Source organism: Uloborus diversus, chromosome 8 (assembly GCF_026930045.1).
Source record: "Uloborus diversus isolate 005 chromosome 8, Udiv.v.3.1, whole genome shotgun sequence".
Taxonomy (NCBI): domain Eukaryota; kingdom Metazoa; phylum Arthropoda; class Arachnida; order Araneae; family Uloboridae; genus Uloborus; species Uloborus diversus.
This window is the reverse complement of record NC_072738.1, coordinates 147695990-147709164: the sequence shown is the minus strand read 5'-3', so window position 1 is coordinate 147709164 and position 13175 is coordinate 147695990. Positions and strand designations below refer to the sequence as shown.

Genomic DNA, 13175 nt, shown 5'->3' with positions numbered 1-13175 from the left:
TGTTTTTAAAGCCCTTTTGCTCCTTTTTGGGGGAAAATCATTGTTAATTTCGAAGTAAACTCAAGTGGTGTTATAATTTGGCGGACACGTGGCGATATATCACCAGCATTTTGGTCGCCAAGTTTTGTCGCCAACTTGGCGACCAATTTGGCTTTTTTTTTTAAAATCTGGTTTCAATTTGGCCACTGTTGGTGATATTTAGAGAGTAAACTATTGAACCACATTAAAAATGCCAATAATGGGGAAATGACATTAAATTGGAGTAAAAGGAAGTCATGAGATGCACACATCAGCTCGTTTTTTGAGCAGTCACGAATTGCTTATTATCCTCACTTGACCAATGTTGATGTTGCTCTGAATTTTCAGATTACCATGTCAACGCGAATAAGTTTAGCTCGTTGACTTAATATTTATTAAGCGGACGAATTTTCGTCGCCGTAGTTACAAATCGTTTGCCTTCATTTAAGACTCTTTAAGCATAAAACTTAACTCTGCGAATTCCACTGTCCACCGGACTCCGCGAGTGGGACATCCCCCCCCCCCACCTTTTTGTATCCGTCACTTCTTAATGCTCTAAAGAAATGAATTTCTATTCTATTCTATTCTATTCAAGAGTCACAACTGACTTCAACTGTATTTATGTCGAGGACTGCATACTAAGTGCCTTGCCTCCATTATTTTTATATACCGATAGATGGCAGCACCATCACCGGATCGAACAGTTAATGAGAATTTAGAACTAGTCCAAGAGCTAATAGCTACCTGGAACTAGCACCCCCAGAGGTATCGTTTCACTTGGAGGACATTGAGACCACGAGCATATTTAACGTCGCCCAGTCCCCTTTAATGACGACGGTGGGTCTTCGACCAGCGAGGATCGAACAGAAATGAATTTAAAATGACATTTACTTTTTCTCACGGTTTTGACATTTTTTTTTCACTCATACTATGGGTTTGGTGGGAGAGGGGAGTTATGACCTCCGTGAACCCCCCTTTCATCCGCCACTGGCGTCGTTGCTGCTGAGGGTTCTTTATCGCCAAAAGTAATACACTACCTTGGTTTTATCCATTGTTACAAATTTTGTAAATAGTAATTATTTTTATGGTTAATTTGTTGTAATCTGGGTAAATTCGGCGTTTATTCCACTAACTCATCTAAAATTATCGTAGTAACTTAACCTGTAAATAGTTTCTTGTAATGCATATACAACCCCCTTACATTCGAATGAAGCATATGCCTACCCCCCCCCCCCCATTTCCGAATGATAAGATTCGAGAATGAGTAAAAAGAAAATATGAGAAACTAATAGAACGTTGCAGGATTTTCTGGATATTTCTTTGCTGGCATGAAACGCCGTGCGTCTTGTGAATGGGAGACAATTCGCTTTCTAACTGTGGAGTCTCGTTTTCAGCCGTTCCGCTGGAAGTGTGTATTAGCCGTTGCACTGTGTTTTTGCGTATTTTTGATGTAAATGCGTGTGTAACCGTTTAGTTTATGGTGTAATTGATATTTGCTTAATTGCTAGAAGCCTCCTTGAACAAGATTTGGAGATGCAATTTTCAACAATTAAAAACTATGAAAGAATTCCACCAAAATTATTTGTTGGAACATTTTAACGAAATTGTAAACCAACCACAAAGTGGAGCCTCGGTAGTAACCTCAGCTTGAAATGAAATGAGAGAAATCGACTATTATCTTTCCTAGAATCGTTACTAGAAATAACAAAATGGTCTTGAAATAAATAAAAAGATCCATCTTCTTTACTAATAATAAAGCAGAAAGTCTCTCTGTCCGGAGGATGTCTGGATGTCGGTAGGATGTTTGTAGGATATCTGTAGGATGTCTGTGACGCGCATAGCGCCTAAACCGTTCGGCCCGATTTTCATGAAATTTGGCACAAAGTTAGTATGTAGCATGGGGGTGTGCACCTCGAAGCGATTTTTCGAAAATTCGATGTGGTTCTTTTTCTATACCAATTTTAAGAAAAAAAAAATGCCATAAGATGGACGAGTCAATTACGAAATTATCGTAACGTGGAGCTGTAGCATGGGCACAAGCCAATTGGCGAGATACGAAATTATCATAACGTGGAACCGTAAGAAGGGTACAAGCCAACTGGCGAGAAAATTCACCATACATTATTTGTAAATATACAGGCGAACCAAAAGACCTTTTGATTTTTTCTATTACGGGCAAAGCCGTGCGGGTATCACTAGTTACTAATAATAAAGCAGAAAGTATCTCTGTCCGCAGGATGTCTGGATGTCTGTAGGATGTCTGTGACGCGCATAGCGCCTAAACCGTTCGGCCGATTTCCATGAAATTTGGCACAAAGTTAGTTTGTAGCATGGGGGTGTGCACCTCGAAGCGATTTTTCGAAAATTCGATGTGGTTCTTTTTTTATTCCAATTTTAAGAAAAAAACTATCATAAATTACGAAATTATCATAACGTGGAACCGTAACATGGGCACAAGCCAATTGGCGAGATACGAAATTATCATAACGTGGAACTGTAACGTCGGTACAAGCCAATTGGCGAGAAAATTCACCATCATTATTTGTAAATATACAAGCGAACCAAAAGACCTTTAATTTTTCTATTACGGGCGAAGTCGTGCGGGTGCCACTAGTGGTAAATAAAGTAGTGAGAACAAATTCTTTAACCCACACCCCAATCGGCAAGAAAATACCTCGCAGAACAGGTGTATAGTGAACACTTATTCTCAAAATCTGGTATTTTTTTTAAAGAGGAAAAAAAGAGAAACTGTCTGTAAAATGCTCAACAATATTTTCCGTACATCATAAAACTGTTTGTTCAGAAAAAAAAAAAAAAAAAAAAAAACTTGGCTCTATGAGCTACATAACTGTTAATATTACATGGGATATTTTTGAAAATGCCGCGTAATCCAAATTTTAATTGTAATTTTTATGTTCTAAATTGGCATATTTAATTTTAAAAAAATAAATATTGGATTAAAGAACATTTCTATCTAGTATTAAATTTCTATACATATTTCATTGTGAGAGAGAAATAACTAACCTTTGCCTCATGCATGATTTTGGTTGTATTTTATCTACTGAATTTCTTGATAAATTAGAATTATTTTCAAAAGACAAAATAAATAGCAAACTTTTTAATACGTCAGAAAAACAGAAAAAAAAAATATCCCAAAACTTTGTATATTTCTAATACAAACATTTTTAGCTGTGAATGAAATTCCCTGTATACACTGGCGATGCAGAATAGTATAACAGGATTTCATTCAAATTTGAATTGCCCATTTAACGTGATAAGCGTAAATAAAAATACAGAAAATTCTTAATGTGTGATAATGCAATTCATTTTTTGTAAATTATTCCGCAGAGCCGGAATAGTACTCTTTGGTAGTCGGCTGAAGGCGAATATTCGTTGCATCTCTAGTGGGAGGCATACCAGCTGCTTCGTAAGATGTTCCAAATTGAAATCTTAGTACTAACATTAGGTAACTACTGGCTCGAGGTCCTTCCTCTTTAAGTTTTTTAAGCAGAAGTCTTAAAAATGCATTTTGAGTTGTATCATATTAGTTAGAGTCCCTATATTAGTAGAAGGGGTCGGGCAGATATTTTTTACTTTATTATATTTATTTATTTCTTTCTTTGATATAAAAAATTAAAAAACGCAATTGTAGGCTGTTATGTTGAGCCGCTAGGGAAGTAAATGCGCGCTGTGCAGCGGGAAGGTAAAGAGCAGTATCTGCAAATATTTCTTTTTTTTTTTTTTTTTGAGCAATCACGATTGCTTATTGTTCTCATTTGACCGTTTTTGATGTTCCGTGCCTTTTTCAGCTTGCACCAGAAGCCTCTGCAGCACCACCGCAAACCGTCCCCTGCAGGCGGCGCGGCTGCTCCGGTCCTGAGCTATCCGCTTCTCCTGGTCGGAGAGGCGTCCATGTCCTACACACACGCACGCTCACACACATACACACACACACACGCCTACGTGCATACACACAGGTCTACGCACACACACAAGCCTACACACTTACACACACAACTATGCACACGTAACCGCCCAGGAGGAGAGGCAGGCTGGGGGGGGGGGCAGGAGCTGTTTCTAGGAAAAATTACTCCGATGAGTAGGGTCCTGTCTCAGTTCGTGATTGCGAAAAACATAATTTGAATTCAAAATTTCAGAATTCAAATTAATTTTTTTTTTTGCATTTTTGTTATTTGTTGCACTTATGCTTCACTGCGTATTCGCTTATTTGGTTTCCTCTGAAAATAAAGCAAGAAAAAAAGCGTCTAATTCCAACATTTCCCTATTGTTAGTATGGTATTAGTAACTCAAAAACTTATTTCTGCAGTTGCTGCGCTTTATTCCCACAGTAGTAATAACTCTCCTTTGGAAATTTTTTAGAATTGAAAGCCTAAAAAGGCACTTTACTAGGCTTTTGTCGCCAATGTGCTGAGGCGTCCAGATTTTTACTAATCGCTTCTCATATACGCCATATACTCTCAAACATTTTTTAGACATATTTCGTACACCCTCAAGCTTCATAAATTTTCATATTATGACAGACTATGATCTCATACACAAATTGTGCGCAATGGATTGCTGGGTGTATATACCCTTTCGAAAAAATGGATGGGAAGATCACTGCTTAAAATTTTTCCTTTTGGTGCTTCATTCTTACACAACATTTGCAATTTTAAACAATAGCTAGCTTGCTTCTCGTTTGTTTTCAGATGATTAATTCCGTTTCATTTCTTTTTTATTCTTATAAGTTATATATTACTTTTCCATCCTTCATAACATGGTGCAAAAACTCTTTTGGCTTTTTGTGGAAGTTTCTGCTCTCGGCTAGTTACAACTAAACTTATTGTTTTGCTTTGGCTTTCAGTTTCCTTGGAGGCGTTGACGTAGTTTAAAAGGTTTGAAAGTTGGTGTAGTCCTTTCATTATGTTTACTAAGACGTGAAAAACCTCGAATAATCTTTGTTTATAAATGAATTCGGCTGAACATGGAAGTTTATATTTTGCTTTCATTATGTCGAAACATAATTTAATGCTTAGATTTAAGTTTCATTTATTTTAACTTAAAAGTATTTGTTGAGTGAAAAATATGTGTAGCGAAGTTCATTCAAAATTTGGCTCTTGAAGTGAATTTTATTTCATTATTGTAGCCATCATCATCTTTATAATTATTTTTCATTCATCTTGTTGATAAATACGTGTTGGGTTATCATGTCAAACATCCAATTTGATTACTCGACACTTTCAACATCGATTAGTCGTAGCGAGTTGAATTCCATCATTGGTCGTCACTTTATTGACAGCAATTATGACATCAGTGAAGAAGCAAGTTCTGAAGGGTCCAGCCAGTCGACTGATGTTTACGTCCAACCTTCACCTCGGGATAAGTAAGAGGATTTGTTGCTTATAGTTTTAGTTTAAATGAATTCTTTTAACTTTTTGTAAATTATTTGTAAAATTAAACTCTATTTTGGGATCCTATAAGAATTATTAAACTGCTACTTTTGGAGACTATTTCTATATCAAAGATTTCAATGTTGTGAAATCTGTTTACAACAAACCGAAATGCCTCCTTCAACGAAATAAATTTTCAATCCTGGTTAAATTTCTACTATGTAATTTGAATTCCACTACAACAAACAAAATTTGTAGGGACTTGAAGTTTGTTATAACAGGATGTTACTGTGTTTACTACCGTATGTAATGTAATTTTTTTTTCTGTCAAAGAAGATTCGTTGCTAATAGTTTTAGTTTAAATGAATTCTTTTCACTTTTGTAAATTATTTGTGAAATTAAACTGAATTTTCAAGGTTCTACAAATTTTGTTTGTTGTAGTGGAATTCAAATTGCATAATAGAAATTTAACCGGGATTGAAAATTTATTTTGTTGAAGGAGGCATTTTGGTTAAGAAGTATCAAACTGCTACTTTTGGAGACTATTTCTATATCAAAGATTTTAATGTTGTGAAATCTGGTTACAACAAACCGAAATGCCTCCTTCAACGAAATGAATTTTCAATCCTGGTTAAATTTCTACTATGTAATTTGAATTCCACTACAACAAACAAAATTTGTAGGGCCTTGAAGTTTGTTATTACAGGATGTTACTGTGTTTAATAATGTACACTATGTAGTTTAATTTTTTTTTCTTCTGTCAAGAAAGATAAAAGAAATTTTGAGACTGATTATTACAAGTTAAAGGGAGTCACATGCATTAGGAGACCATTTATTTTCGAGTAACCTGTCCCATTGTCCTTTCTCATAGCATAATAGCTGATGGGAGGTGTCTGTTCTTGAGGCCATAGCATTTGAGGGGATGGGTATAAACTTGGCTAACTATATCGTTTATATAACTTTACAAATAGAGAGTTACTGTAGCTCTTTCGCACATGACTTGATTGAGGAAACATAAATTCCGAATTCAGCTTTTTTTTAAATATTAATGTGCATTGCCAAACTGTTATTTTGTGACTCGCGTATCAATTTACTTGATCATGATTTAGTAACCATACAGTAATTGTGTGCTACTAGTTTATTGCATTTCTGTGAGAAGGTTCACCTCGGCTTTAGATAATAAAGAAAGTGTTGATGCTGTTTATATTGATTTTCAAAAAGCTTTCGATAAAGTGCGGCATGTTGCTCCTCTCAGTAGACTAGTTGATATAGGATAAGGGAAGAAAATTTTAATTTGGGTAAAAAGTAGCTGACTGTGAGGGAAATAAAGAGTAGTTGATAGGGGAAATCATTCTAAATGGAGTACTTAATGTTTTTTTTAGTGGGGTTCCTCAAGGATAAGTTTTAGGGTCCCTTTTGCTTATTATTTTTATAAATGACATTCATAAAGATATTTCTGATGATACCATTTATAGTAATGAGATCTGGTATCATCATTCATTTTGTAATCACTTTCGAATATCAATGTTGCCATCACGTGTAAAATTTCATTTCATTCTGACTACTTCTTGGTTCTCAAATTTTTATGGCAATGAGTGTAAACTAGAACTTTAAGTTTAGTCAAGTAACAAAGCTAACAGAATGCTTGGGTCTATCAATACTATTATGTCCAACAATTCTACCGAGGTTATACTGCTTTTATTCAGAGGTTTGGCAGAACCTTATTTAGAGTATGCCATTCAGTTTGTCCTCCTTATCTGAAGAAGATATTTCTTTTTGGAATGGGTTAAAAAAAGGCTACTTAGGACTTGGGCTAGTCAAAGGACTGTCAGGTTTAGATTATTATGATATTAGGCTTAACAAATTTAATAAAATTATCAAAATGAAAGATGTTAATGGGTTAAATGTACAGAAGGTAGGGCAAGAGGTCATTGTTTTAAGCTATTCAAATCTCTGGATAATCTGAAAGTGAGGAAAAATTACTGCTTCAGTAGGTACTTGAAAGAGGTTACCAGAAGTCATAGGCATGCACAAGGTTGTCACCAGGGGTACCCTGGTTCCCCCATTAGCACATAGAAATGAAAGTTAATACAAAAGTCACTAAAATTTTACATTTTTAGGTTAATTACTTTGTTACCTCATACACTTTAAAAATGCATTTTTACTCATATTATTTGACAATTATCCTTAAGCGAGCAAGTATAGAAGCCTTTCCAAGCTCAATTTCAACTTCCTGGTACAGTGGTACCCCCATATCTGAAGCCCTGCGCACGCCTACGCCAGAAGTGGCTGTAATGAGCAAGGGGGTTGATAGTTTTAAGAGGGGCATTGATTTTCCCTTGGACTGGGTTGAACATGAAATAAACACTGTTTTGTTATATTTGACAATTGTCTCTAATAAGATATCTGGTGTGCAAATAAGTTTTAAAGGATTTTGAAGAGATGGCATCACAAGACAATGGACAATGTTGCAACTAACTTCATTTTATAACCTTATCGTTAGGCTTTCATTTTCAGTGAGTGATATTTTGCTGAAGTGGAAACAATAGTTTTTGTGTGTTCTGAATGTGTCGACTTTTGTGCCAATAAAACACAACTTGCGGGAAAGTTTACTTTTCTACTTCCATTTGAAAAAAAGTGTAGGTGAAAGCCATTGAATGCTGCAAGAAGCTTACAGGTAACATGTTTCATCGATTTCCACATGTAAGCATAGGCGTGAACAGAAATTGTGGGGCCCGTCACAAATGACTTTTACCCCTATATTTTGACCCCATTTTAAAAGCATTGAGCTACCTTCAGGCTCGGGCCCGGGCCAATAGGTGCCCCTTCCTCCCCTTTTGTGCACGGCCCTGAATGTGAGTTTTAGTAAAGACATTTTAGGAGTGGTGATTTTAATACCAATGACAAAGAGTGCAATGGACGATCACAAAAGTTTGAGGATGCCGAATTGGAGGGTATTTTGGACAAAGACTAGTGCAAAACAACTTTACCAAACTCAAGTGATGCGTTTGAGCCAAACACTAGGGAAAAACTGCCACTATATAAAAAGAGGCAGAACAAAGTAATTTTGCAACATGATAAAGCTTGACCACATGTTGCGCAGCCGGTCAAAACATACTTTGAAATGAGAAGTCCTACCCTACTCGCCATATAGCCCAGACATTGCCCCTTCAGACTGCTATTTGTTTTCATTGATGACGCATACTCTTGAAGATCAGCATTTCCGCTCTTTTGAAAAAGTCCAAAATTGGATCGACTCGGACATTTTTCTAGATAGCATTTCGAAAATTGCTAGAAAGATGGAAAAAGAAAGTGGCCAATGATGGACAATACTTCCAAAAATAAACATGAAATCAATTTTTCGCAATAAAGCATCAAACTGGAAAAAAAATTCCTTTAAAACTTATTTGTACACCAGATAGAATTATTTATTAGACACACAATAATTTATTTTATTCATAATGTTAAATGTTTCATATTTATTTTTCTGAACCTTTTAAGTAATTTTATCTTTCAGGTATAACATAGTGTATGTGATATTTGGCCTTTTTGGAATTGCTACTTTATTGCCTTGGAATTTTTTCATTACAGCAAATGATGTAAGATCCCATCTGATATATTCTTTTTCGGTATTGCTTTATTGAATTTTTTCATCCTTTGCTTGTAAAATAATAAAAATTCATCAATTCTTTTTATCTTTTCTAGTATTGGTTATATAAATTTCGTGATACTGTGAGTGACCATTGTATTGATAATCGCAACAAAACTTCCCTTCAAGCTGCATTTACAAGTTATATAACAGTTTCCAATAATGTGCCTTACGTCACATTCCTTGTCTTGTGTACATTATTTAGTAATAGGTAAGCTTAAACTATTAAAATTCATTTTTGCTTTAATGATGAAACTTTCAGAGTGGGAATATTGTGCAGTTATTACAATTTTTTTTTTTTTTCACTTGAAAGTTATTTAAAATGTCATAAAAATCAGTCATTGTGTCCACCAAAATGATCTCAAAATGTTAAAGCTAATTTATGAATCCATATTTTTAGTTATTTAATTAACAAACTCATGTGAAAACTTTAGCTCCACACAGTGATGTTCCCATCATTTTTTTTTTACACTATTCCCCCATTAATCCATTACGCACAATATCTGTATACATTCATTTTCATAATGTCATAATATGGAAATTTTGGAAGCGTGAGGATATACGCTATGTGTCTAAAAAAATGCTTGAGAGTATACAGCATATATGGAGTACTCCCTATGGGAACACCACTGGCTCCGCAATATTTTGCATTTCTGCATATTATCATTTATTGAAAGTGCTGAATTGTGCGATGTTGTAAACTAACCCCCCCCCCCCCCCCCCGCCGCATTGCTGGTTTAAGTTTAAATTTAAGTCAAAAATTGAAATGCATCTTCAGTGCTTTTTTTTAATGTTGTTTTTTTATTATGTACATTCTTATTCCATGTTTGTAATACAATATCGAGAAAATGTTTCATTCACTCCTAAAAAATTAGGAGACAAAATTTTTATGATTTCAAGTTCTCACTTTTAAAAATCATGAGTGCGTCATTGTGATGGCAATATATAACTCTCTACATAATACAAAATCTTGGGGTTTTTGAAGAATGGCTCTGAAAGATTTTTGAACATTTTTAATTAGTGAATGTAGATGTATTGATTTTAACTGCTTACACTTTGAATTTATTTTTATGACACAAGCAGAAACCTAATTTATTTTAAAATATTGTCAAGTACATAATAAAGAAGTTTATACTTTTGAAAAAGAAAAGAGAGAAAAAGTTTGTTTTGTTTACTTTCTTAGTATATAGTATAGAGTCATATAAATTACAGTGAAAGTTGGACTTTTCCAAGAAAATTCAATGAGGCTGCTTCAATAGTGTGAACTTACTGAAAATCTGGTACGCCAAACTTTTATGTAAGCGGACCAAAAAACATGGATAAGAAACACAGGTTAGGATAAATTTATACATTATAGGAGTTTTAATTTTTGAATAATTTGTATGTCAGTCCAATGTGTCTACAGTCATACATGTTTGATTTATTAAAAATAAATAAATAAATAAATCTGAAATCGACTGAGAAAAATGGCGGAACTGATGTGATATACCCCACCCTTGGCGACTTTTTCCTGTTGGCGCCAAGAAAGCGTCGCCAAGAAAACGATGTATGACGACATATATCATACATCATTCTTAGCGATGCTTTTTTAGCGCCAACAGGAAAAAATCAGATAAAAAAACATGATCAAAGCACTTCAGAACACAATATATATAAAAACAACATAAAAGCACAACAAAAAACATCACGGATATATGCTTCAAAAATGTACAGGGCCGGGGTTTTTTGTAAACATATTAAAATACAATGAAATAAATTATTGTATTAATTACAAGTCGAAATTAATGCATTAATTTTTTTTTCATCATTTCTCCGGGATACGAGCCCTCGGTCTCATAGTACTGAACTTTTGTAGTATCTTTCAGTGAAGTGAAACAGGGGTTCTAAACCTGGTTGTGTGCCCCCTAGAGGGCATTAGAAATTTTCAAAGGAGGAGTAATTGTATTCCAAAAATAAACCGAAAGAGTAAAAGTAACTGTAATTTACTCAATTTTGAGGGCAATATATGTAGAGTTTATATGTTTTGAGATTATAAATATTTTCAAAATTATGGCTGTTTTTGAAGTTTCTAGTGCGGTTTTACCACATGTTGATGTAAATCTGAAGTTGCAGCCATAGCAAGCATTGAGCATAATTTCGAGCATGGATAGACATTAAAAGTGACCCCCGTGCACTTTTTCACAAGCTACAACCTAATGCTCAATAGCTTGACAAGAGGGAACTGTGGTCCTCTTTTTGATGTTGTGAAAGTGACTGGTATACAACATGCCAACCTCACCTGGACCCTAGATTACTTCAAATTTAGTTATGCTTAGTTCTTAGATTTTGTGTGTTCTAATAAGAATATATTCAAAATAAAGAAATTCAGTCAGACCTTGATATAAGGTCACTTGCTTATGAGGTCACTCCACATATAAGGTCCTTTCACCTTACATCATCAAAGACGTCCTATTGCATTTTTAGAAGTTCAAATTAAAAAAATTTCCTGGGATAACCACGGGACTCCGTTGTTTTAACATCATGGAAGGCCTTATAAAATTGTGTTTTTCGAACTTCCAATACCAAAAAATACCTCTCTTGTAAAAGAGAGTTACTGGCCCCTTTCCATTATGTTTACAAAAAATGGCTTGCAATCGTGTTTTTAAAACTTAAATTTCTAAAAAAATATGACAAAATTCCTTAAACTTTCCTTCTTCCAAAAATAGTGCGAAATTCCGTTTCTAATTAAATTTTAGAAGAATTTTAGAAACTCCCTGCGAACCCCTATTTCTAAACAAATATTATATTTACAGTTAAGTTCATATTTGCTCATTCTTTTTCTCCCTATCAGGGCCTGATTAACTTCTGAAGTTAGGGGAAGCTAAGTCTCATTTCAGGGCCCCCCCACCTTTTGTTTTTAGTGTATTTTTTAAAAATTCTATGCACATTGAAACAAAACTCATTAGTGCTATATTTATTATTTCCAAAAACGGCCAAGCAGACTTCCGATTAAAATCCTCCCTTCCCTCAGCCATATTGAACTTTTGTACATCAAATATTTTTGTTCCTGTTCCTAGCAATAAGGGTGGATAGTTGTTATTTCAGATTTATCACTTCATAAAATTTATCAAGTGTAATAAAGTATATTGCAGAATGTTGGGGCAAATTCCACAGATGAAAATAGCATGCTACCATATTTTATGAACTGTGTCTTCACTTTTTATTAAAATTTTTATTTTAGAGTTTTAATGTTTGGATACTTTTAAAGATACATTAAAAAGCAGAAACTGAAAATTTTAAGTCAATTTTGGGCCCCCTGTTAATTTTGAGGGGAAGCTCAAGCTTCCCATGCCTTTTTGGTAACTAGGCCCTGCTCCCTATTGTGAAGAATTCTCCAGATTTCTGTAGCTATTAATCTCTTTCTAAAATAAAAGCTCAATCTGCCCCCCCCCTCCTCTCTATATTCATATATAGTTATGTGTTTGTGTGTGTGTGCTTGAAAAAAAAATTGTGGGGCCAGCAAAATCGAAAATTTTTACTACATTTATACATTATACGATTTTTAGTAGGGGACCCAAAATCAGATTTGTGGGGGGGGGGGGGCGAAAATTTGAAGTTACACTACTGGCACAGACCCTGAAAAGTTTAGAGCCCATGTTTTGAAAAATTTTAGTGTCTGCTAAGCTTTAATGTCAAGTGAATTTTTATCAATGCTGTAGCAATATTGACAAACCTGTGTTTACTTTTGTTCCAAGTCGGAAAAAAAAGAAAAAAAAAAAGGAGGACCGATTGAATATTGAACAGTATACAGTGAATCAAAATTTTTATTATTATTGTTTGGATAATATTTATTATTTGGAGGGTATATAAAAAAAATTTCTATCTTCAAGCATCAGTAATATTTTAATTAAAGTAAAATCATTTCTTTTAATGTTTTCCATGACATGGGTCATTTTTACTGATCACCTTTCATAAAGATATCATAATCATACTTTACTCTTCAATGCTCTTTGGGCTGAAAAAATAGTCCTTGGGTTAAGAAAATAAATAAAGTAAAATAACTGACTGTTTTTTAAGTACATATTAATAGAAATGTACATTACAACTGATATTTATAGTGTGAGTAGATAAAATTTCTC

The 13175-nt window shown here is 34.4% G+C and overlaps 1 protein-coding gene across 1 annotated transcript in view; it reads left to right on the top strand.

The window, feature by feature from the left end:
- The first annotated feature begins 4900 nt into the window (after positions 1-4900).
- The window catches only part of LOC129227398 (equilibrative nucleoside transporter 1-like), a 35196-nt gene continuing 26921 nt past the window's right edge, over positions 4901-13175 (top strand). The window contains 3 exon segments of the mRNA XM_054861949.1: positions 4901-5401; positions 8926-9007; positions 9114-9268. Of these exon segments, the coding sequence (XP_054717924.1) occupies positions 5226-5401; positions 8926-9007; positions 9114-9268 (413 nt within the window). The 5' untranslated portion in view covers positions 4901-5225.